At 39.6% G+C, this 23,882-nt stretch overlaps 1 protein-coding gene across 4 annotated transcripts in view; it reads right to left on the reverse strand.

Moving 5' to 3' along the window:
- Positions 1-5,804: 5,804 nt before the first annotated feature.
- The window catches only part of CDK19 (cyclin dependent kinase 19), a gene marked incomplete at both ends in the record, with an annotated part of 160,236 nt that continues 142,158 nt past the window's right edge, over positions 5,805-23,882 (reverse strand). For 2 of the 4 annotated variants that reach the window (XM_080700789.1, XM_080700787.1), the window contains 7 exons: positions 5,805-5,936; positions 12,713-12,976; positions 13,685-13,763; positions 15,039-15,136; positions 15,821-15,893; positions 19,140-19,209; positions 19,617-19,760. In XM_080700789.1, the coding sequence (XP_080556915.1) occupies positions 5,805-5,936; positions 12,713-12,976; positions 13,685-13,763; positions 15,039-15,136; positions 15,821-15,893; positions 19,140-19,209; positions 19,617-19,760 (860 nt within the window). Of the gene's footprint in view, positions 5,937-12,712; positions 12,983-13,684; positions 13,764-15,038; positions 15,137-15,820; positions 15,894-19,139; positions 19,210-19,616; positions 19,761-23,882 lie in introns of all 4 variants that reach the window. The other 2 variants (XM_080700788.1, XM_080700786.1) reach the window with 2 other exon arrangements.

Here is a 23,882-nt window from a genome sequence, read left to right on the forward strand (position 1 = left end):
CTCAAGGAGACGTCCATCTTGTGAGTCTCATGACTTGGCTGCAAGCCTAGGCGCCATCTTGAATCCACGCTGGCAACAAGCCTGGGTGCCATCTCGGTCCAGCCGAGTGGGCCCCGACACAACTTGATGGAACTTAGGGGCATTCTACCTCCGAGCTACACTCTCAGCCCTATATTTTAGTCTTTTTACTTTTGAAACAGGGTCTCACTGAGTTGCGAAGGGCCTCGCTAAGTAGCTGAGGCTGTTCGCGAACCTCTGGTCTCAACTCCCTAATTCTGGGATTACAAGCGTGGGCCTCCATGCCCCACTGCACGGAGGCCCTTCTTAATGGGCTCTATCTCCAACCTGCAGCTTCCCTTGGCAGACATTTCACGTTCTTGGCATCTCTTAACTCCTGGGGTCTCCACTGAAGCTTCAGTGTCATTCTGCAGCTTCATTCAGTGCCCTCAGGGGCTGCCCACAGGGATCCAACGCCGCTGCGCGTTGCCTGCCTTCTAGGCCTTCCTTGGAAATCCCTGCAGAAGCTTCCCAGGACCTGTAACACCAGCAAACTTGCACATCTGCAAAACTAGCACTACATAAGTGGTGCCTGCTGCCAGCTCTTGTAGTGCTGGAACCTTTGGACCAGGGCTGCAGTGGCCTGTGAGTTCCTGAAGGGTGAGGCACAGTAAAATTAATCCGGGGAAAACAATTTTTTAGGTAGCTCTGTGTAAGCAGGCATGATACCCTCAAGGGCTCTTAAAGAGACCTCTTTCAATTGTTTTTGTGTGTGTGGTACTGGGATGGAACCTAGGGGCATTGTTACCTCTGAGCTACAGCCCAGCCCTATTTTTTATTCTTTTTTTTGAAACAAGGTCTCACTAAATTGCAAAGGGCCTCACTCAGTAGCTGAGGCTGGCTGCAAACCACCATTCTCTGGTCCCAGCCTCCTGGATGCTGGGATTACAAGTGTGCACCACCACACCCAGCTTTTTTTTTTTTTTTTTTAATACTAGGGATTAAAACCAGAACCTCAAGAATGTTAGGCAAACATTCTACCAACCCTTTTAATAAAACCCATCCTGAACAAAGCAAATTGCAATTCATAGAAACTCTCTGCAGGATAGTTATAACCATAAAAGTTCTTCTAGGCATGCAGATAAAAATTTAACATTGAAATTACAAGAGTTTTCTAGAAGACAAGCATTTTGGTATGTGCCTGTAATCCCAGTACTTGGGAGGCTGAGACATGAGGACTGCAGGTTTGAGGCCATGCTTGACATCTTAGGGAGAACCTATTTCAAAATTATAAGCAAAAGCCGGGCGTGGTGGCGCACGCTTGTAATCCCCGTGCTTGGGAGGCTGAGACAGGAGGATCACGCAGATTTGAAGCCAGCCTCAGCTACTTAGTGAGGCTCTCAGCAACTTAGTGAGACCCTGTTTCCAAATAAAATATAAAAAAGGTCTGGGAGTATAGCCCGGAGGTAGAAAGCCTCTGGGTTCCACTCCCAGTATCACCAAAAAAAAAAAAAAAAAAAAAAAATTATAAGCAAAAAAAGGGCTTGGGTATAGCTCGGGGTAGAATGCCCCTAGGTCTAATCCTCAGTACCACACACAAAAGTTTTCTATACTTAAAAAAAAATCCACACAGAAACAAAGTCAATTAAACTTTATTTCAACCAAGAATATAAAATAAATGCAATGTAATTTATTTTAGTTTTAACAGTCATTTCAAGAAGGATGTCAGGACAACTCAAAAGCGAGAAACACTCGGCTCCACCGCAGCGGTTCATCCCGCACCCGGCTGTGGCCTCGCTGAGGCGCAGCCTGCGAGGAGCAGAGATTGCAGCAGAGCATGGAAACTACAGTCATTTCTATCATCATACAGAGAGGGATGCGTGCAGAAGACGACTGGAAAAGAGACAAGGACAGGTACACTTCACAAACAGGAATGATCAGATATACAAACTAGGCGGTTTAGAAAGGATATACTACATAACATATATAAAAAGTACTCTCAACTGTTGTTAAAAAGGACATCTTCAGTCCAGATTTTGTGTAATACTTTTAGTGTCTACACAGACAAATCTTTAAAAAAATTAAATAGTATTAATTTACTAAATATTTAGGAGATAACAGTGCATTAAAGATTTTTCATATAATACCTATCACTCCCTCGCAGTGATAAGCCTTGAAGAGTAAGTATGGCCTTAGGTACAACACATCTTTTTAAAAAATCCAAAAACAACGACTTTTGTGTTACATTTGTGAAATTCTTGAAGATTATGGGGACCTAAACTGCTGTTTTATAAAAACATTACGTTGTACTTGACTCTTTCAAGCCTCTGTTTAGTCAAATTTCCCTGACTTTGTCCATCTCCTACGAAGATAATGCCACAGAATTTAAGATCTGTAGCTTTCATAGAATTCTTCCTTCAATGTACAGTTTCTGCTACATAAATTTACTCAAAAGCAGATCAAGCTGGAAGTCTTAGTTCCCAAGTGATTTTTCTCTTCTACCTGTAGCAGAGAAAACGGCGTCATTCTAGAGGCACAGAGAACAACTAGCAGTTGCTTCACCTGGAACGAGGCAGTGAACACACATGTAAATGTCCCTTTCCATTCTTAAGAGTAAATTATGTTTGTAAGAGCAAGAGTAGTGCAGAAGGCCAAAATTCTAAGCACTAAATTTTCAACACCACAGAAATATAAAAATATACAAGTCCTTGGTTTTTGCATCTCACTGCATGATTTACTTCATTACAAGGATTGTTTCAGCCTCATAGTATCAGCCCTGCCGCTAAAGCCACCTTATTTTGAGCTCCTCTGGCTAAAACCCTTGAGTCCCTTCCCCAAACCTACACCTCACCAGAAAGCTAACTCTAAAACTGACCTGTAATATCAAGAGCAGAAAATCTTCCCTTTGATTCATTCCTTCCTTTCAATACCTCCCCTGGTTTGGTGTTCCCGTAGGCTGAGGGATGTCCTCCCTGCATCCTAATAAGCTAACAGTATCTAATAAACTTTCAAAGAGGAATGCAGTCATTCAGGGACCACAAAGGTAAATTTCACCCTCAAAAAGCTTCACAGGTTTCCTTAAAGGTCCCAGTCTAGGGTCCTTATGTATATAAAAGGCTTTGTTCCCCTTTATAAAGGAAATCATGAACCAAAATCATTTCAAAGGGTAATGGGCACCAGTAGGCATCACTGACCCCGAGGCGAGAAAAGGGCCAGAACCAGCGCAGTGATAAGGAACCCAGCCATATACGTAATGGGAATCTCTGGCTATGTCCTAGGAAATACTGTGTACTAGGAGCAACTGACAAAATCCCCCTACAGTTTGTCAGTCTGCCATTAATATTCATGATGTACCAGGAAAGCAGGATAATCCTGTGAATGCATATGCACATATCTTAAGAACTGTATATCAAAGTTGTTTATAAAGTATTAAGGGGCATGGTATTTTGGTTTATGTACATATTTGGGGTTGTCTTTTATTAAATGTAAGCTCCCTTGAGGGCAGGAACGGAGTTTCTATTTTCATTGTAATTTCCTACAACCACTTAGTAGAGTGTGTTCTGCCTACAAGGGTTACCCAATTGTTGAAGGCTACTGTGAACATTTCAAATGATAGTTAATCGCTGGCTAAGGTAGATAGACAGAAATCCTCCCATAACACTGTTTACTATAGAATTTGGAACAGTAACTATCCAAGTGAATTTAGAAGTAAACAAAAGGGCCTTCATATTATAAGACAGTTTCACGGATAACTCAGTCACATGGCACAGACATTCCAGGAGATCTTACTGTCACTGGATCAAACCATAAGCCCCTGAAGGACAGGAATCCAGTCCTGACCTTTTTGTTTCCACCCAGCAGAACACTCAGCCGAGGTGCAGGTGCAGTAAGCATCTGATGACCAGTGAGGCATCAGGGCACCATACAAACCTCACACCGGCAGCTACATCATGCAGGAGGCTTTTCATTTCTTATTCTAAAAAAAATGGACAGTGTAAAATACCATGGAGACCTTCAGAAATTCCTTTCAATGGAGCATGTCAACTGTTTCATCTTCCATCTTGATGAATGTCATTATGCAGTCTTTATGATATTAATAAGCATTACTATGCTGAAATCAATAAGGTCCTGGCTGACTACAGTATCACATCAATAGTGCAAATGTATACTGGCTTCTGTCTAAAATCTTATTTCACTTGTATATGGACCCAGAGTAACATAACCAGGTAGATAAGTTCACAAAGAATAGTTTTTTAAAAAAATGCATATAACTTGCATATACAACAATCAGCTATTTCTTCTAGCTCAAGAAAACATTTAAAACAAGGCTGGTGCTGCTAGTAGCATTCAGGAGAACACAAATTTTTTGTCCCCTACATTACAACTGGAGCTGAGTCTTCACATCTCCTTTTGATTCTGGGGAGTGAGGGGCTCCTTAAAGTGGCTAAGAAAGAAGTCAGCCTCTAATTCACAGATAATGGAAAAGCAAATATTCACCTTATCTGGTCTAGTCTTACACTATCTGCCCGTAGTTTTTAGGCACAATTATTAAGTTTTCTGCTAGGGGCAAAAGAAAGCATTCAGTGCAATGAAAAGGTTCTTGATAGAATTAAGTTTCGTTAACAACAGCAAAATTATGCATATATAATACGTATTTCAAACATGAGTAAAACCTAAATTTTTAACATGCTTTAAAAATAGTCACTCTATATCTAATGCAAATACAAATGGATAGCACTGCTTTTATCCTAAAAGCAGATGAATTTGCAGGCTTCTATATGAGTATCCTTGATTATTTAAGAAAGTCACTCATACTGACCCAGACGTGAAGAAACTAAAGAAAGTAACAGTTCCCTTTAGAGAAGCCAACTTTACATACAGAATACACTAAAAGCTTTTCCTTCAAGGGGAAATGCCAACCTTTGATCAATATTATTTCTTCAAGAAATCCTAGTGCAGTTAATATTCTCTTCAGCTTTCTGGTATGGGTCACCAGAGGACCATAGATCATCAAAGCTCTTGAAACCCTTTTAAAAGTAGACTTAGCTACATGAAGGTTAAAAACATAATTCTTACTGAACACTATTCAAAATGATTCTGGGAACTGAGTTCCATGTGAAGATTATATAAAAATCACCCCTACTTCAGTTCTTCATAGCATAAAGCATACTAACTGTAAAGATCTAGGCTATTTTTGGTTGTAGGTTCCCTCTGTCCCAACACTTGGTTTTTACTAGACCTTCCCTGAAACTAGATAAATAAAAACACAATAGTAAAGTACTTTGGGACAGTAAGTTTCTTTTTAAGACTTCCATGAGCAAAACAGTTATAGTCTATGAAAACTGTGTAGTGCTTTAAAAGGTGCATTTTTACCTGTGTTGCTAAATCAGTCCAGGAAGTATAAAACTATACACCATTGGAATCCTGTTTCTAAAACATTAAAATCCTATTAAAAGAGCTTTGAAAAGATAAATCATAGTGATTGCTACAGCATGAGAAAGGTGCACCAGGAAATCCTTCAAAAATTGCTGAAGGTTATAGAAGTGCTGGGATTAGATCAGATGCTTTATCAGAGAAGTCACAATGAAACACATGCAGGGAAGGGCACTGGGGAAACTTCACAAGGATCTTCTGTAAGTCAATGAGGAGATGCCATTCCTGCAAAACACTCAGTATATAATGCTTTCCTCCCAAGCGTGTGAGTTTTAAATGGCATCACAGTTTCCATTTTGGAGGTTCTTTGCAATGCCGATATCATATTGCTGGAGTCTGTACTCTGCTGTCCTGGGCCAAGTGGACAGCACCGATCAGTAGCGGTGGGCCTGGTGAGATGGGTGGTACTGTGCACTCTGCTGAGATGAGGAGGAGTAGCCTAGTGTGCTCTGGGACTGTGAGGATCCCTGAACACTGCTTTGGTAATTCAGGCGAGAACTGGAGTGCTACAAGAAAAAAGGGAAAGGAGATTACTGAGAGAAGAATATGACTCACAATGCCAATCACAGAAGAATAGAGATATAACCCATTTCTTATCATTAGGCACCTGGTTCAGATCCACAGTAGTTGACAGTTAAACAGAGTCTAGTAATACTTTTTACTTTTCTGAATTCGCAACCTGCCTTGACTGTAACCACACATTCTGGCAGGCATGAAGTTTGGTGGGATTTGTTTGGGAGATAAAGCTACATTGGCAAAGAATGGCAAAGGGGAACTGCTGGCCCACTGCTCTTTATAACAACTCACTGTGGAGGGCAATGTAACCCTTTGTACAACCAAGATTTGCAAATAACAAGGACCAATTTGGCATAGGAAATCAATGTTATATATAGTGTACACTGACATGCCATTAATTTTCTAATTATAAGTAATGAATAAGAAATTATTATTTTAGAGAAACGAGAGTTTTTGGAGATAGAAGCTAGCCCTACTGCTGAGAAGGTTGGGCAGGGTGTAGTAGCACTTGGTGGGTTTTATAAACTTCAGGTAATATTCAGAATAAAGTCCACCCACCAAAAAATCCTACTTCCTATCTAAATAAATAAATAGATAAAGCAAATTTTCATACATAATTGCCCTCAAGAGAAATGAAGACAATTTAAAAAAAATTTTTTTTAGATAGAAACTCACCATACTGCCCAGGTTGGTCTCAAACTCCTATGCTCAAGTATCTTCCCACCTCAGCCTTCTGAGTGCTGGGACTAAAGTTGTGTACCATCATTTGAGCTTGTATTTAAATTTAATATATGTTTATTACTTTATTTGTTTTGTGGTATTGAGCATTCCACCTCTGAGCTACACTCTCAGCCCTATTTTATTTTTTATTTGGAAACAAGGTCTTGTTAGGTTGCTAAGAGCCTCACTAAAGTGCTAAGGCTGGCTCTGAATTTGTGATTCTCCTGTCTCAGTGTACCAAGTAGTGGGGTTACAGGTGTGTACCACCACACCCAGCTTTGTTTATTACTTTGAATGAAACATCTTTGGTTTTCTGGAAAGCAATATGAAGGCTATTAGCGGAATCAATGAATAGGGCTCCAGGGAGCTGGCATCCATGGAACATGTTCTTTCTTTCCCAGCAGATCTTATGGCAATGGTGATGGGGAATTGACTATCTGATGAACACAAATGCCAATTGTGACATGCTATACTCAAGAGTGAAAAGTAGGTTAACATCCCAACAACTAAGCCCTCCCAACTTAATGGTGCAGCCAGATATTGAGATGGCTTGGGCCATGGGAGCAATGCAGCATGCTGAAGTCTATTACACGCTGATCTCTTTGGCTGACCCACAATTTCTGAAACTCACCAAAGTGGATGACCAAATCTACTCTGAGTTCTGGAAAAATTTAAGCAACTTCAGAAGTATTGGAGCTAAAGTACTGGAGCTAGAAGAACTCAAATCAGAATCAGCTAAAGAAAAGTGGAGGCCATTCTGCTTGAAGTTTGATGGAATTGGAGATATACTAAGGAAAACATCATCTTTGCCCCCAGGATACATTTTTTTTTTTTTTTTTGGCCATTGAAATTACTTGAAACTTGGAAGCCTGTAACAAAGCAGGTTATGCCAGCATTCAGGACAAAGGAGGAGAGGAAGGAACCAACAGAGGAGAGAAAGGAGTAGGCAACGGAGAAGCAGCAAGGAAGGAGCTGCTAGTGGAGACAAAAGAGGGAGGGATCGACAGAGAAGTTGAAAAAGAGAAAAACGACAAAGAAGACGACAAAGAGAAAGGAGCCAACAAAAAAGTCAACAGAGACATGAAGACTGTGTGTGAGGCAGACAGGGAACTCTAGAGGCTGCGACTCCACCGAGTCTACAGGTACCACAGTGCTACTTGTGCAGAACCCTTGGTTAAATGCATGTCCTTGAGCAACTGAAGGGGCCACAGAAGGACATCTTCCCAATAACCATCAGCTGCTCTGGTTGTCTCCTTGTATGGACAAGCTTTCAGACTGGTAGTGAGGTTTGAGTTAACTTTTTCTTGACATTATTTCTTGGCTCTCTCTGTTGGTCAAGTGAGACATTTTATAAATAAACTGCTTTTGGTTCATAGGAAAAAAATCTTCATAGTTTTTCACAGAAAATATGAAAAAAATATGTAAAAGGAAAATTCATCTACAGAATAAGAACATGGTGCCTAATTAAACATAAGTATATAGTGGGAACTAGAATAATTATATCATTTCCTATGTTTATAAGGCTGGTTTTGCCCATGAGCAAAGTGAGAAAGAATATATGTAATAAAGCTATTATTTGGAGTTTAAAAAAAATGTAAGTCAAGTGTGGTGGTGCATATTAATCCCAGTACTTGGGAGGCTGAGACAGGAGGAACACAGGTTCAAGACCAGTCTCAGCAACTTAGTGAGCCTCTCAGCCATCTAGCGAGATCCTATTTCAAAACAAAAAATAAAATAAGGGCCGCATAGCTCAGAGGTAGAATGCCCCTGGGTTATTCCCTAGTACGCACACACGTAAATTAATCTAAAGGGATTTTCAGAAAGGACAGGCTGGAGAGTAGCTCAGTGGCAGAGCGTGTGCACAGCATGCACCAGACCCTGAGCTCAATCCCCAGCACCCAAACAAACAAATATGAAAGAAGAAAGGACTAGTCAGCAGAGTCCCCTCAGTATGCCAAAGCCTGCCAAAGTGGATTTGTAACATGTCTCAATGCAACAAGACAGTGAGGAAGACTTGGTCAAAAACAACCTTATTCTCCCCTTCCTATGTTATATAACTAACTAGCTGTGTTGGTAAACTAAACTCTTTGAAATTTTAGCCATGTTTTATTTTGAAGATTTTTATTAAAAAAATATTTTTCCCACTCACAACTCATTAGTGGTAATTTTGCTGGTAAAATGTAATGTGAGCACATAAGAATCTAATATGCTATAATATCTTTTTAAAATACAAGTTTTCCCTTTTTAGACAAAAAAGTCAATGTCTCTTTTTCCAAAGTACTAATTAGACTTGCTTATGTTGGAAGCAACCCCAAAGCCTTGAAACCCTACTAATAGAACCCACTGAAGAATAAGGCAAAAGTTCTCCGTAACAGAGTTATATCTGGCCTTGAATAAATAGACATAAAACAACTTAGGAAGAATCAATTGATAAAAACAAAAATACCACATTATTTTTCCTAATTCATGATGAAACTAAACTCTAAATATAAAAATGTTTTATTCTAAGAAGGCTTAGAATCAGAAAATATAAGGGGAAAAATAAGTAAATGATAAAACTAAAGCCCTACAATTGTTAGGCTAGCTCTGATTACTTTTAGGTTAGTAAAAAGTACTCATCATACTAGCTCTTCTCTTAGTACATAAAGAACAAATATGTTGGCATATATATGCACAAAGTATGTAAATGTGCAAGTCCTATTGTAAATCCAGATTTGGAGGTTCACTGGTATCTAGTTGGGGCAGTTTCTGTCCCGAGCATGAGACAGAGCTGGGAAGGAAAAACAAAAACAAAACAAAACCACTTAACAAGTTTGAAGGATAATGTTTGGCTGTTTCTTTTAAATCTTTCAGTTTTTTGTTTTTGTTTTTGGTTTTTTTTTTTTGGTGGTACTGAGTTTCCTGGAAGCCCTTCTACCTCCGGACTACACTCCCAGGCCTATTTTGTACTTTTTTATTTTTGGAAACAGGGTCTCTTAAGCCAGCGGGGCTAAAGAACCAGCGCGATCCTCCTGTCTCCGCCTCCCACGTGCGGGGATTACAAGTGTGCACCACCACACAATCTTTCAGTTTTAAAGAAGCCCCAGTTACACTTTGACCAAAATTTGAGTCAGGTTCCTGAGTCCTCTGTTTAACTAGGCCCAGATGGGCTTCCTTCTTTGTCCTTGTTGAATCTCACTAGAGCATGAATCCTGCTAAATATCCCACCCTTGATATCTTATTTCCCAGCTCAGCTTGCAGCAATAATCCTGTCGAATCAGATACCTAATAATTTTTTTTGTTTTTGCAGGTCTGGGGATGGAACCCAGGGGCATTTTGCCTCCGAGCTACACTCCCTACCTGTTTTTATTTTTTTCTTTATTTTGAAACAGAGTCTCAATAAGTTGTGGAGGGCCTCACTAAGTAGCTGAGGCTGTCCGTGAACCGCCATCCTTCAGTCTCAGCCTCCCGAATGCTGAGATTACAAGTGTGCACCACCACGCCCAGCTTCCTCCTAATAATTTTCTACTCACTGACCTCCACCCTGCTCCCTGGCTATATCTCACTCGTCATTTCTAGAGGCGGAGCTGAGTTCCAATCTCTCCCTACTGCAAGACCTTGCTGCAGTAGTCTCTATGTCTAGACATAGCCCCTTGAATGAAGTCTGCCTCATCCTCTGTTATGGTATGGATCTGGAATGGCCCCCAAAGGCCATATGTTGAAGGCACAGTGCCCAGAGCAGCAGTGTTCAAAGGTGGGTTTTGGGAAGCAGTTGGTTTATAGAAGCTCCAATTTCATCTACGTGTGGATTCACTGACAGGGTCATTATTGAGTGGATTATGAGGAGGTGGTAGAAATGACAGTTGATAGGGTCTAACTGGAGAAGGTGAGTCACTGCAGGTATGTTCTTGAAAGGTGCACATCTTGTCTTATACTGTTTATCTCTCTCTGCTTTCTGGCTTCTAGGAGGTGAGCAACTCTCGCCTTCCATGTGCTCCCCACTCTGATGTTCTGACTTACCATGACCCCACAGCAATGGGGCCAAGCAACTGTAAACCCAAACCTCTGGTATCATGAGCCAAAATAAACGTTTCCTCTTCTAAGCTGATTTTCTCAGATATTTTGTTACAGCAGCAGAAAGCTACTAACTCATTCTTTTGTGTGTGTGGTACTGGGGATGGAACCCAGGGGCATTCTACCTCTGAGCTTACCCTGCCCCCCAGCCCTATATTTTATTCTCTATTTTGAAACAGGGTCTCACTTAGTTGTGAAGAGCCTCACTATGTAACTGAGGCTGGCTACAAACCTGCGATCCTCTTGTCTCAGCCTCCCAAGTACTGGGATTACAAGTATGCATCAGCACATTTGGCCAAACACAACAACTTTAACAAATATTTAGATAAATTTCGCCTGAAACACAAGTTAATATGATACAATCTTAATCACAAAGTTGAAACAGTACATAGTAAACATTCAGCAATCATAATAGGGATAAACCAAAGTTTGAAGAAGAGTTGAATTTATAAAAAAATTTCAAATATGTTCATGACTACTACCCAAATAGCATGCTGTTTTTAGTAGATTAAACTGAAGCCTTGACTAATTTAATTGTGACTAAAGGGAAGTATTATATACCTTTCTGGTGACAGAAATTTTTAAAGAGTTTCAGAGAAAAGGCTTTGCTAAAACACATTAGTTTTTTGAGATACTTAAAATGTAAAGCCAGTTTAGGCTGCTATTTATTATGTCTTTCTTTATTTCAGTTCCTTATCGGTGACTTTATGGCTCCCTTGCCAGAGGTTTTATTTTTTCTATTATCTCTATCCTAAGTGTTCCTCTTCTGTGATTTCCCTAAGGGAATATGGTTCTAAACTTTGGTGTTTTTTTTTTTTAACTTTTTAAAAGTTTTCCCTTCTTCCTGTGTCTTTTCTTAGCTCATTACCTTGAAAATATTTTTTTGCAACCTCTTCTAAGGAAATACAACACAATCAATATGTATTTTTTTGTGTGTATGTGTGGTACTGGGGTTCCTGGAAACCCTTCTAGCTCCAGGCTGCACTCCCAGACACCTATTTTTTATATTTTTATTTGGAAACAGGGTCTCTTAAGCCAGCAAGGCTGGCTTCGAACCTGCGCGATCCTCCTGTCTCAAAATAATTTCTTATGAGACTTAGTTATTTCTGATAAGTTCTCATCTTTATTCTTTTCTATATCTATGTTGCTGCTTATTGATTATTTCCTCCCAGTTAGAGCAAATCTTTTTTTTTTTTTTGGTGGTACCCAGATAGAACCCAGGGGCATTCTGAGTTCCACTCCCAGCCTGATTTTTTATTTTGAAACAGGGTCTTATTAAGTTGTGCAGGGCCTCACAAGTTGCTGAGGCTGGTCACAAACCTGTGATCCTCCTGTCTCAGCCTTCCAAGTACTGGGGTTACAAGCGTGCACCACCAGGCCCGGATCTAGAGCAAATCTTTCTAAAGAATATAATTGAAAATAATATCCAAAGTAAGCTGCCCTTTTCAATTGCTTATCTAGTTTTTTTTTTTTTTTTTTTTTTTTTTTTTGGTGGTACTGGGGATGGAACCCAGGGGCCTTCTACCTCCGGACTGTACTCCCAGACCTATTTTATATTTTATTTGGAAACAGGGTCTCTTAAACCAGCTGATGCTTCGAACCTGCAGGATCCTCCTGTCTCAGCATCCCAAGCATGGGGATTACAAGTGTGCGCCACCACGCCTGGCCTTATCTAGGTATCTTTTCAAATCCAAAGCCGATAGGCAACTATATGAGTAAAATAATAAAATTTTCTTTAAGGAGAGAGATACCTATCTCCCTACTTTTTCTTCTCAGTGTGTCAGGATAAACAAGTCAAGATTTTATAAAATTGCATAAAGTATGATAAAAAAAATCATCATTTTCATATAATGTCATGGAAACAGAAGAGTACAGTTCATACATAAAATGTTACAGTTAGGAATTATTTAGGTCTAACAGGATCTATTAAAAGTCTATAATCTGTTTCATAAAACATATATCCCATCAAAAAGGAGAAAACTCAGGGGAGTACCTGATAATCCGACTGCATCACTGGCCCACCCGAGGTGGTGCCCGAAGGCCCCAGCCGTGGCTTCTTGCTGGGCGGCACCTGAGTCAGGCCGGAGTCCTGGCTGTGCTGCAGCCCTGCTCCTGCACCCGTGACACCAGCTGCGGCCCCTCCTGTCGTCCCATTGGTCTGGGTGCTGCTCTGTTGTGGCGGGGGTGCCTGTGGAGGGGCTGCTGCCTGCTGCGGAGGGGCCGTGGGCTGCTGATGCTGGTGCTGCTGCTGCTGCTGCTGATTCTTTTATGGGGGAAGGGGGAGTAAGGGTGGTATGAAACTAAATTAATAGGAAATTTCTTTCTACTTGATGCATACATGTGACTACTGACTAAGCAAGGTCACAGCCTGTGTGGGTCACTGACTAGAACAAGCGGAGGATGGGGCAGTCAGAGTTAACAGCCTCCCCAAAGGCCAACAGACTGAGCCCTGAACAGGACATGTTCTCTGAAACTCTAATTTAGAGTGCACAGTAATCCTCCAAATCAGTCACAGACATTTTACTGAAAGCTATAAGGCACAAAGGAAATAGTTTTGCATCCATTAAAGCAGCTATAAGAAGTCTTTTCAATCACAATTTTGGAAAAGTAGAGCAGTGTGGAAGGAGGCTGCAATATACAGTTAAGATAAAAGAACAGAGTAATGCCTGCAGAAGCGATCCTGCGTAAGGTGATGGTAATGACACTAAACAAACAAAAAGTAAGAATTAGGAAACAGGGAATAAGAACAGACTATTAGACAAGTCAGGCAGTTCAATTATCTCTAAGCCTATTGTATTTCAGACTTAAGACACATCTACAATCTCAAACTTTCACAGAAAACAGATACATATTTAATTCAATAAAAAGATAGATAAATATATAGCAATTATCAAATTATGCCCCTTTAGTTTATATTTTGTCTCCCTTACTCTCAAAATTTCAACATGTGCCATGCAATCATTACCTTGTCACCTTTCTCTTCAGGCTCATCTTCATTAAGGAATTCTCGTTTGGGGTATGGAATCTGGCAGCCAGCAAACACACTGAAAAGAAATGTCATGACCTAAAATCTACAATATCAGAACCTTGTTATTTCAAAATTCCACTTTTCTTTCTTATTTTCTATTCTTCACTTATGGCTGGAATTTGTTGAATGTATTCCAAAACAGTTTAAGCAATAAAAAAGAACAATTTATTGTCCAGATTTTATACTGACTGCCACTTTCAATTTTAAATCTTGACCATTAGTTAGTTGACATATATAACAAAAAATTTCTCCACAATAACTTCATCAGCATTAAAAATAACTGAATTTGTATATGCTTCAATAAGAAAAAACTTCCCCTCAAGAAAAAAAATGTAGCTGGGTGGGGTGGCATATGCCTTACAGGCCAGTACTTGGGAGGCTAAGATAGGAGTATTACAGGTTCTAAGCCAGCTCCAGCAACTTAGTGAAGCTCTCAGTAACTTTACAAGACCCTTCTCCCTTAAAACAATCAAATAAACTTGGGAGTATAGCTCAAAGGTAGAATGTCTCTGGGTTCCATCCCCAGCATAAGAGGAAGAAGAAATGAAAGGAGGGAAAAAGGAATGAAGGGGAAGGAGAAAGGGAAAGGGAAAAGGGGAGCGGGGAAAAGGGAAAGGGGAAAGGGAAAGGGTAGGTAGGGAAGACTAATAAATAGAAGCACAAAAGATAAACTTGGGTGAAATAAGGGTGAAGGAGTAGAGGGTTGTAGCACTGTGGGCATGCTGTAGAAGACAGAATTTCAAGTTTACTATTCTCTATTGCTTTGGGTTTGTTTTGTTTGTTTTTGTTTTGTTTTGTTGGTGGTACTGGGGTTCCTGGAAGCCCTTCTACCTCCAGGCTACACTCCCAGACCTATTTTATACATTTTTATTTTTGGAAACAGGGTCTTTTAAGCCAGAGAGGCTGGCTTCGAACCTGCGCGATCCTCCTGTCTCCGCCTCCCAAGCGCGGGGATTACAAGGGTGCACCACCACGCCCGGCCATTGCTTTGGTTTTAATCTGTAATCTGGCTTGCTTATTGGTCTACAAAAGTCTGATATGTTCCCTGCTTTAGTTTTCATCTGCAAAACTATTAGTGGTCATTCCTAAAGCATTCATAAGACAGTCCTAAAACATTATTCACACCTCTCTATAGTTTGGCCTATTTCAAAATACAGGCCCTTTTTCTTTAAGCAGTTTTTCTCTGATGCAGTACTAACAAAGAAAGTAAAACACTTCAGTAACAAGTGCTTCCCTTGTTTCCAGCCATCATCCACTACCCTCCACAACGAAGAGGTGGGAAGATACGTACTCTAATGTTGGCAAGGGGTCCTCCTGAAAGTACGGGTCCTGAAGAGCCTGCTCTGAGGTAATTCTCTTGGTTGGATCCATAGTAAGGAGTTTCTGAAGCTAGAGCAACACATAAAAAATCGAAAGTACATGAAAAGGTTGTTTTAAGTCAATATTCTGACTTTTGTACTAATGTGTAACAGGGTTAACATCAAATATATTTTGTATAGTACACTGCATAATTAGACTATAGACTACTATAGTCTAACTAGACTGCTGTATACAATAGTCTATAAAGTATATAGACTATATCCTATAGTATACTATACACATATTTATGTGCACTTGGACAAAATCACCAGCATTAAAGACTCCTTTATAATTCTTTTAATGCTAACAAATTGTTTTTAAAAAGCTGGTGCTATCTGAGTGTGAATGTACCCACCTGTAATCCCAAGTACTTGGAAGCTGAGACAGGAAGACTGCAGGTTTGAAGCCAGTCAGCAATTTAGTGAGACCCTTAGTAACTTAGTGAGACCCTGTTTCCAAATAAAAAAATAAAATAGGGCTGGGGATATAGCTCAGAGATAGAATGTCCTTGAGTTCAAATCCAGCACCACCAAAAAATAATTAAGTCTTAAAGTCAAGGGTGACATCTCAAAATATGAATATTTAATTTCTCCCTAGCATCCACCAAATTCTTTTTGTTTCTAAAGAAGGAAGAGCTGGGACAATTCCAGAGTGAAAAGGATGAGCTGAGAGTTGTGCTAAGATCAGATTTCAGTACCAGAGAGAAGCACCTACCAAGAGGAACACTTTGCTGTCAGGCTTGACTTTGTGTTTCTCCATGTACTTTATGAGGCTACTGTTGGCATACCTGCAAGAACACAAACAATTACATATCAATGGGAACACGCACATAATTTATTTGTGTGTGTGTGTGTGTGTGTGTGTGTGTGTGTGTGTGTGTGTTTTCTTTTTCTTTTTTTTTTTGGTACTGGGAATGGAACCCAGGGTCATTCTACCTGAGTTATACCTCCAGCCCTATTTGTATTCTTTATTTTGAAACAGGGCCTCACTAAGTAGTAGCTGAGGCTGTCCTGGAACCGCGATCCTCCTGTCTCAGCCTCCCAAATGCTGGGATTACAAGTGTGTGTCACCACGCCCAGCTTAAGCCATTGCCTTTCCTGATTAAATATAAACACATTACCAAATTGTGGCAAATTTGTGACAAAATAGGAAGCTACACACTATATAGGGAGTTTTATTGTTACAATCACTTTGGAAAATACTTAGGTGTTAACTCATTAGAACTGAAGACTACATCCTCTGACCCAGCAATTCTATTTCTAGGTACATATTTGAGTTTAAGAAACACCTTTGTACATATATATGAAGATACACAGACAAGAATTTTCATTATCAGCATTCTTGTTCTTCTGTACACACCAGGATATACAGACAAGAATGTTCTTAGCACTTTTGTTTTGCAGTACTGGAGACTGAACCTGGGGTGAGTTTTTAAATTTTTATTTTAGGCCCATGCTGGCCTTGAACCTGTGATCATCCTGTTTCAGCGTCCCAAGTTGCTAGGAATAAAGGTATGTGCCACCATGCCTGGTTTCTTATCAAAATTTTATAACAGAAAAAAAATCCCCACTACACTCAACCAAATGTCTATTAACTGAAAAAAATAGTTATAGAATGAAATATTGTAAAATAGCAAAAATAAATCCATTAAGGTTGAATTGGGGACAAAAATCAAGTTGTAGCAGAACATCCACAGATGATGCCAATTATATAAAGTCCAAAGACAGATTAAACTGAACAATAATTTTTAGAGATACCCACATGTGAAATAAAACTCTAATAAAAAATGTGAGATGATAAACACCAACGCAGGAAGTTTAGTCTCACTTACTGACAAGGATAACAACAAAGAGGGAGGGCACTTAGTGTACTTTAGTAATCTCAGTAATGTTCTATTTCTGAAGTTGAGAGGTAACTGAAGCAGTCATTTGATTATTCTAAATATACTATGTATAGTGGGGCGTGGTGGCGCACGCTTGTAATCCCAGCACTTGGGAGGCTGAGACAGGAGGATACACAGGTTCAAAGTCAGCCTCAGCTACTGAGTGAGGCTCTCAGCAACTTAGTGAGACCCCTGTTTCCAAATAAAGTATAAAATAGGTCTGGGAGTATAGCCCAGGGGTAGAAAAACCCCTGGGTTCCACCCCCAGTACCACAAAATAAATAAATAAATAAACAAATAAATAAACTATGTATAATTTTTATTTTGTATTTTTCTTACATATGAAATATTTCAAGTTAAAAGTTCTAAAAATAGGCAGTATGTGTTCACAGTATGGTAAAACAAGCAAGAGGATATAAGAAAGTATAAAGAAAAAATTAAAATTCTTCATAAGTAGGCCATTCAGTGATAAAAAATTATCAAAATTTGATAATTTCTCTTTGACATTTTTATAGATATTCATATGCGTCAAATGGAGATTTTTTGTTTTGTTTTTCTAAAATCTAAATCATACCATCAAAACTGACATAAAATTTTCATTTAATATTGTTTCATAATTATTTTCACTTATCAAATATTGTTTTAAAGCTGGGTGTGGTGGCACAGGCCTATAATCCCAGTATGTGGGAGGCTGAGACAAGAGATCTCAGGTTTGAGACCAGCCTAAGTAAATTAGTGTGACTCTGAGCAATCTAGCAAGACCCTGTTTCAAAACAAAAAATAAAATAATGGGCTAGGGGTGTGGCTTGGTGATAGAATGCCTTTCAAATCAATCCCCAGTTAAAAATACACAGAGCCAGGAGTGGTGGTGCATGCTTGTAATCCCAGTACCTGGGAGGCTGAGACAGGAGGATCATGGGTTTGCAGCCAGCCTTAGCTACTTAGGCCCAATGCAACTTAGTGAGACCCATTTCTTTTTTTTTTGGTGGTGGTACTGGGATGGAACCCAGGAGCCTTCTACCTCCAGGCTACACTCCCAGACCTATTTTATAATTTATTTGGAAACAAGGTCTCTTAAGCCAGCTGAAGCTGGCTTCGAACCTGCACGATCCTCCGGTCTCAGCCTCCCAAGCGCGGGGATTACAAGCATGTGCCACCACACCTGGCGTGAGACCCTATTTTTAAGAATAAAAAATAGGAATGGAGTGTATGTAGTAGCTTGGCCTCTGGGTTCCATCCTCTGCATGAGAAACACGCGTGCGTGTACACACACACACACACACACACTCAGTCTAACACTCAGTATTGGGAGGAAGAGAAAAAGGGATGTGGCAACCAAGTACTGTGTGAATATATGCCATTATCAACATGATGATGATATGAGACTGTAGTGCACCAATAAATAAAAAGAATTAAGCCAGGCATGGTGGCGCACGCTTTGTAATCCCTGCGCTTGGGAGGCTGAGACAGGAGGATCGCACAGGTTCGAAGCCAGCTGTGCTGGCTTAAGACCTTGTTTCCAAATAAAATATAAAATGGGTCTGGGAGTGTAGCCTGGAAGTAGAAGGGGTCCATCCCCAGTAGTAACACACACACACACACACAAAAAAAAAAGAATTAAAAAATAAATTACCCAGCCAGGCGTAGTGGTGCATGCTTATAATCCCCGCGCTTGGGAGGCAGAGACAGGAGGATCGCGCAGGTTCGAAGCCAGCCGCGCTAAGAGACCCTATTTCCAAACAAAAAAATATAAAAATAGGTCTGGGAGTGTAACCCAGAGGTAGAAGGGTTTCCAGGAACCCCAGTACCACCAAAAATAAATAAATAAATAAATAAATAAATAAATAAATAAATAAATAAATAACCCAGCCTAAAGTATAGTTTTTCTTTTGTTGATTTTGTCTCCTCCCTCCCCAGAACTGGGGGTTGAACTCAGGGGATACACCCCCTTGCCTTGTTTTTTATCCTTTATTTTTACACAGCATCTAAGTTACAGAAGGCCTCATAAAGTTGCAGAGGCTGGCAGTGAACCTATGATACTCCTGTCTCAGCCTCCCAAGTACTGGGATTACAAGCATGTGCCACCACACCCAACAAAAGTTATGTTTTTATAGCAGCACATATGGACTAAGACAATATGGAATTACTTACGTTGTTCTTCTAAAGTCTTTTTGAAGTGTAGGATATTCTGGCATCTTTCTAATATCTTCCCAGTCTTTATCTTACAAAAAAAAATAAATATTGTTAAAGACAATAACATGGTAATTTTTATTTAAGAATCTGTTTTTTAGTTTTTTTTGTTTTGTTTTGTTTTGTTTTTGTGGTACTGGGGGTGGAACCCAGAGGCTTTCTACCTCCGGGCTATACTCCCAGACCCATTTTATATTTTATTTGGAAACGGGGTCTCACTAAGTTGCTTAGAGCCTCACTAAGTAGCTGAGGCTGGCTTCGAACCTGTGCGATCCTCCTGTCTCAGCCTCCCAAGCGCGGGGATTACAAATGTGCGCCCCCACGCCCGGCTTATATCTTTTAGTTTTAAATACTTAAAATACACTTAATACATAAAATATACTTTTATTTTAGGGAATGATTTTGAAATATGACTCAAAAAATGTTTTAACAAATTACCTGCAGGAAACCCCATGACGCTAAATATCCGATCAAGTTGGTCATGATGAAATGGATTGCTTGTTTTTATATCTTCCTGACGACAGTGAAAAATAGGTTCTGAAGTCAACAATTCAGCAAATATGCAACCTATGGCCCATATGTCTATGAAGAAAAAAAATTTGTACAAATGTATTACATTTCCTTAGTTATAATTCCTCGATATAATTCTAACATATACATAACATATAAATTATATCTGGGAATCCATATATATAATGCCTGAATTATAACCAGTAAAGTGATATATGAAGAAAAGATACAGTACCTATGTGACAGGAAAGAGATACCTTCATGTAACAGATTAAAGAGAAATTTACTTGTAAATTTCCTGAAAGATAAGCTCAACTTGACAAACAATGACTTCTTCGAGTTTAGGCAAAACCTTTTTTTTTTTTTTTTTTGCAAAGTATTTGGGATGGATGTAGGGGCATTCTACCTCTAAACTACACCCCCAGCCCTATTTTTATTTTGAAATAGTATCTCACTAAGTTGTTGAGGGCCTCACTTAGTTGCAGGAACCTGTGATCTTCCTGTTCAACCTACCAAATCTTGGAATTGCAGGTATGTTCCTGGCAGGTATGTGAATTAGCTTTTGTGAGCTGTATATTCCCATTTGTCCATTTAAATAAATACCATCTAGTAAGTGTTTTAAAAAAGATAATTCTAGGAATATAATCTAGTATGATGTTTAGTAGCCTATCAAATTTAGAATCACATTCTGAAGATAAACTAAATAAAAGTTTAATTATCCATTAGCTAGAATAATTGCTAGTATGCTATTTTATAAAACAAACTAGCCAGGCGTGGTGGCACATGCTTGTAATCCCAGCATTCAGGAGGCTGAGACCCGAGGATCGCGGTTCACGGACAGCCTCAGCTGCTTAGTGAGGCCCTCTGCAACTCAGTGAGACCCGGTTTCAAAATAAAGAATAAAAAATAGGGCAGGGGTTGTAGCTCGGAGGTCAAATGTCCCTGGGTTCCATCCCCAGACCCGCAAAATAAATAAATAAATAAATCTGCCAAAATGGAAAAAAGAACATAGCAATGCCTCTCTCATCTCTCATCTGGCCTCACTCAGGATTGGTTTCTTTTTACATACGTTTGCCTTTTGGATGTTGGGAACATGACCCTTTAATAACCATTTCCTATTACACCACAACTGAATCTTCCTTAATGGCACAGCCAAGGTCATCAACATTCTCAACATCCATCACCACGGAGCAGAGTAATTATACTGTTTGATGTCTACTTTTTAATTATTTTTTTCTCCCTCACAATATGGTGACTATTACTCTTGCCACTGGTGGGTTGTCACCCTTGTCAGCCTCTCTTTCTCTTCGCTATTTTTACTATACGGTCAACTGTACTACCGTTATGTTGCCAGTCATGCCAATTCCTGTTTGCCCTCTATTCAAAGGACAGGAGCTGGGATCTAGATTTCCCTATGAATTGCTAAGATAAGGAATCTCAGTGTGGCAAGTAATGTTAAGTTCCTGCCTCATATAAGTCTATTTTTTTTTCCTTTTTTGCAGTACTGGAGATGGAACCCAGAGTCATTCTACCTCCGAGCTGTACCTCCAGCCCTAGTTTTTATTCTTTATTTTGAAACAGGGTCTCACTGAGTTGCAAAGGGCCTCACTAAGTAGCTGAAGCTGGCTACGAACCACAATCCTCCTGTCTCAGCCTCCAAATGCTGGGATTACAAGCGTGTGCCACCACGCCTGGCAAGCCTATTATTTTAATGGCTATCTGGCTCCTATATTTTCTACACCTACTTCTCAGGGCTCCTTCTTTAATCAATGATTTGTTCTTCTGACACCCCATCACCACCGCCACTACCACCACTGCCATTCCCTCTCCAAATAAATGTCACTCCATAAACTTTCACTGGTATCCAATTGTCACACTTTCTTTTTCCTATGCTGTGAATAGGAATACTCGTTTTTTCCGTTAGACCAGGTATAGAGAAGGATAAGAATGAGTAAATATGTATTTATGTCTGCTATGGATATATTTCAAGCCCAAAGATAACTGGTTCAAGGATTATTCTTTTTATCTGTCTTAACTTTTCTCCTATCTTCTATTGAGAATGGGTAATTGGGACTTGACTAAAATTAGAAAGTAGTGATTATGTTTTTAAGTGGTAAGTCTCATTTCTTAAGCAAGTAAGTTTCAAGCTGATTAAAATTCAATTTCAGTTCTTTTTATTCCAAGGAAATACAAAATACAGTTGGTTTTCAATTCATACCCAATTATCGTTATTTTAAAGAACAACATTTCTTTTCATTTCAACAGCAGACAAGTTAAACTGTGCTTCGCAAAGCATGGGCTCTCCAAGTGTGTGGGTCACACACAAGAGAACTAAGAGCGGAAGTTCAACATGGGCCTTACCATGGACTTGCTGTGTAAAAATAAGTGTTGAGACTCTACTAATGCTGCATCCTTTATTCCCTTCCCTGGGTCATGTTATCCACCACCCAACCTGTCCTGAGGTTCCACGGTTACTTCCAACTAACATTCCTCCTTTCCTGGGCTTATTTTCACTCACTCTCTTCCTAGCCTCTGGTACCTTCTAAGACTGTCTAAGGGATCTGTCTATTCCCAATAGTTGGTAAGAAGTAACCTAAGTAGCAGAAAAGGCAAGTTTATAAACACAGCCCTAAATTAAAAGTTACTTGTTGAAATATAAAGTCAAATCTGATTTTAGCTTCTAATTCCTATTCCAGGGTCACTCAGCCCTTCCAATTTGCTTTCTGTTCATTCTTTCCTCACTCTACACAGATAACTACACCCTGCTGCCTTACTACAGGCTCCAATGCTTGGATAGGGCTTGAGGTCAGCCTCACTATTCCTCTACTGTCACATGCAGACCGATTTAACTCACAGCTCTGAGAGTACTCAGAGGCTTTTCTGCTAATCTAACAAAAGCATTTGTCAGTATCTATGAGATGCTTACAATATTCCAGCAGTGCTAGAGTTTCAGTCCCTAGGAAAAATTATACATGTATTCTAGGTGTCCAAGTTTTACAGAAATCACACCTCCTGATGAAGACTTTACTATGTGTTTGCTTTTTTCTTCTTTACCTAGAAACAGGCCAATTATCAGTCTAATTTTTCCAAATGTATGAACTTCCTTTGCAGTTCTTTGGGTGCCACAAACTTTTTCATAAGCAAGGGCTTTGCTTCCTGTCTATTTTTAACAATATTATATTTTTAGTGCTCTTATTAAATGGCACTCAACAAAAATAGCTAGAGAGAGTGAAAACTGATAATGGCCTAACACCAATAAATAAAAATTTAAAAGAAAATTTAAAAGAACACATTTAGGAAATATAATTACTTTATAGAACTAGACCTCCTAATAGCTACTATTCACTCTCTCAGTACTCTTTCTACTGCCTTTAAGTGAATTTCCAAGTTTGAGATGGCTCTCTCCTGCTGATCTCAATCCACAGCGGGACCCTCAACAAACACTAAAAACCAAGCAGTGAAACTTCTAAAGCTTCTGTTCTAAGGTAGACTTTAAATCCTGGAGAGTATGTTTATAACAGGGTTCCTTACTAAGTCCCTCTAGCTCCTGCCCTGGTGAGATGGCAAGCTGCTGAGCACAGCTTATATAACCAGATATTATTTCCTATCTTAAGGGATAAACTGCCATTCTAATACTATAATGGTAAGAGAGAAAAATGAGTCATATTGTTTCTTGCTTAGGAAAGAAGGTAATTAACTTTTCCCCAAAGAGGAGTTCTCTCCAATACTGCACAACTCTTGGCTTTGTATTTTTCTTTTGGTAAAGAAAACAATTCTAAACCTCTCTTCAGTTTTTCTAATAAATAAAGCATAAAATAAAATTTGAAGCCGGGAGTGGTGGCGCACGCTTGTAATCCCAGCATTCGGGAGGCTGAGACCTGGAGGATCACGGTTCGCAGACAGCCTCAGCTACTCAGTGAGGCCCTCTGCAACTCAGTGAGACCCAGTTTCAAAATAAAGAATAAAAACTAGGGCAGGGGGTGTAGCTCGGAGGTCGAATGCCCCTGGGTTCCATCCCCAGACCCGCAAAAAAAAAAAAAAAAAAAAAAAGAATGCTTCTTTCTTCTGTGTGTGGGATACTAGGAATAGAACACAAGGCCATTCTACCTCTGAACTATACTGCCAATCCTATTTTATTTTTTACTTTGAAATAGGGTCTTGCTAAGTTGCCTAGGATAGCCCTGAACCTACAAT

Source organism: Muscardinus avellanarius (assembly GCF_963383645.1).
Source record: "Muscardinus avellanarius genome assembly, chromosome: 8".
Lineage (NCBI taxonomy): Eukaryota > Metazoa > Chordata > Mammalia > Rodentia > Gliridae > Muscardinus > Muscardinus avellanarius.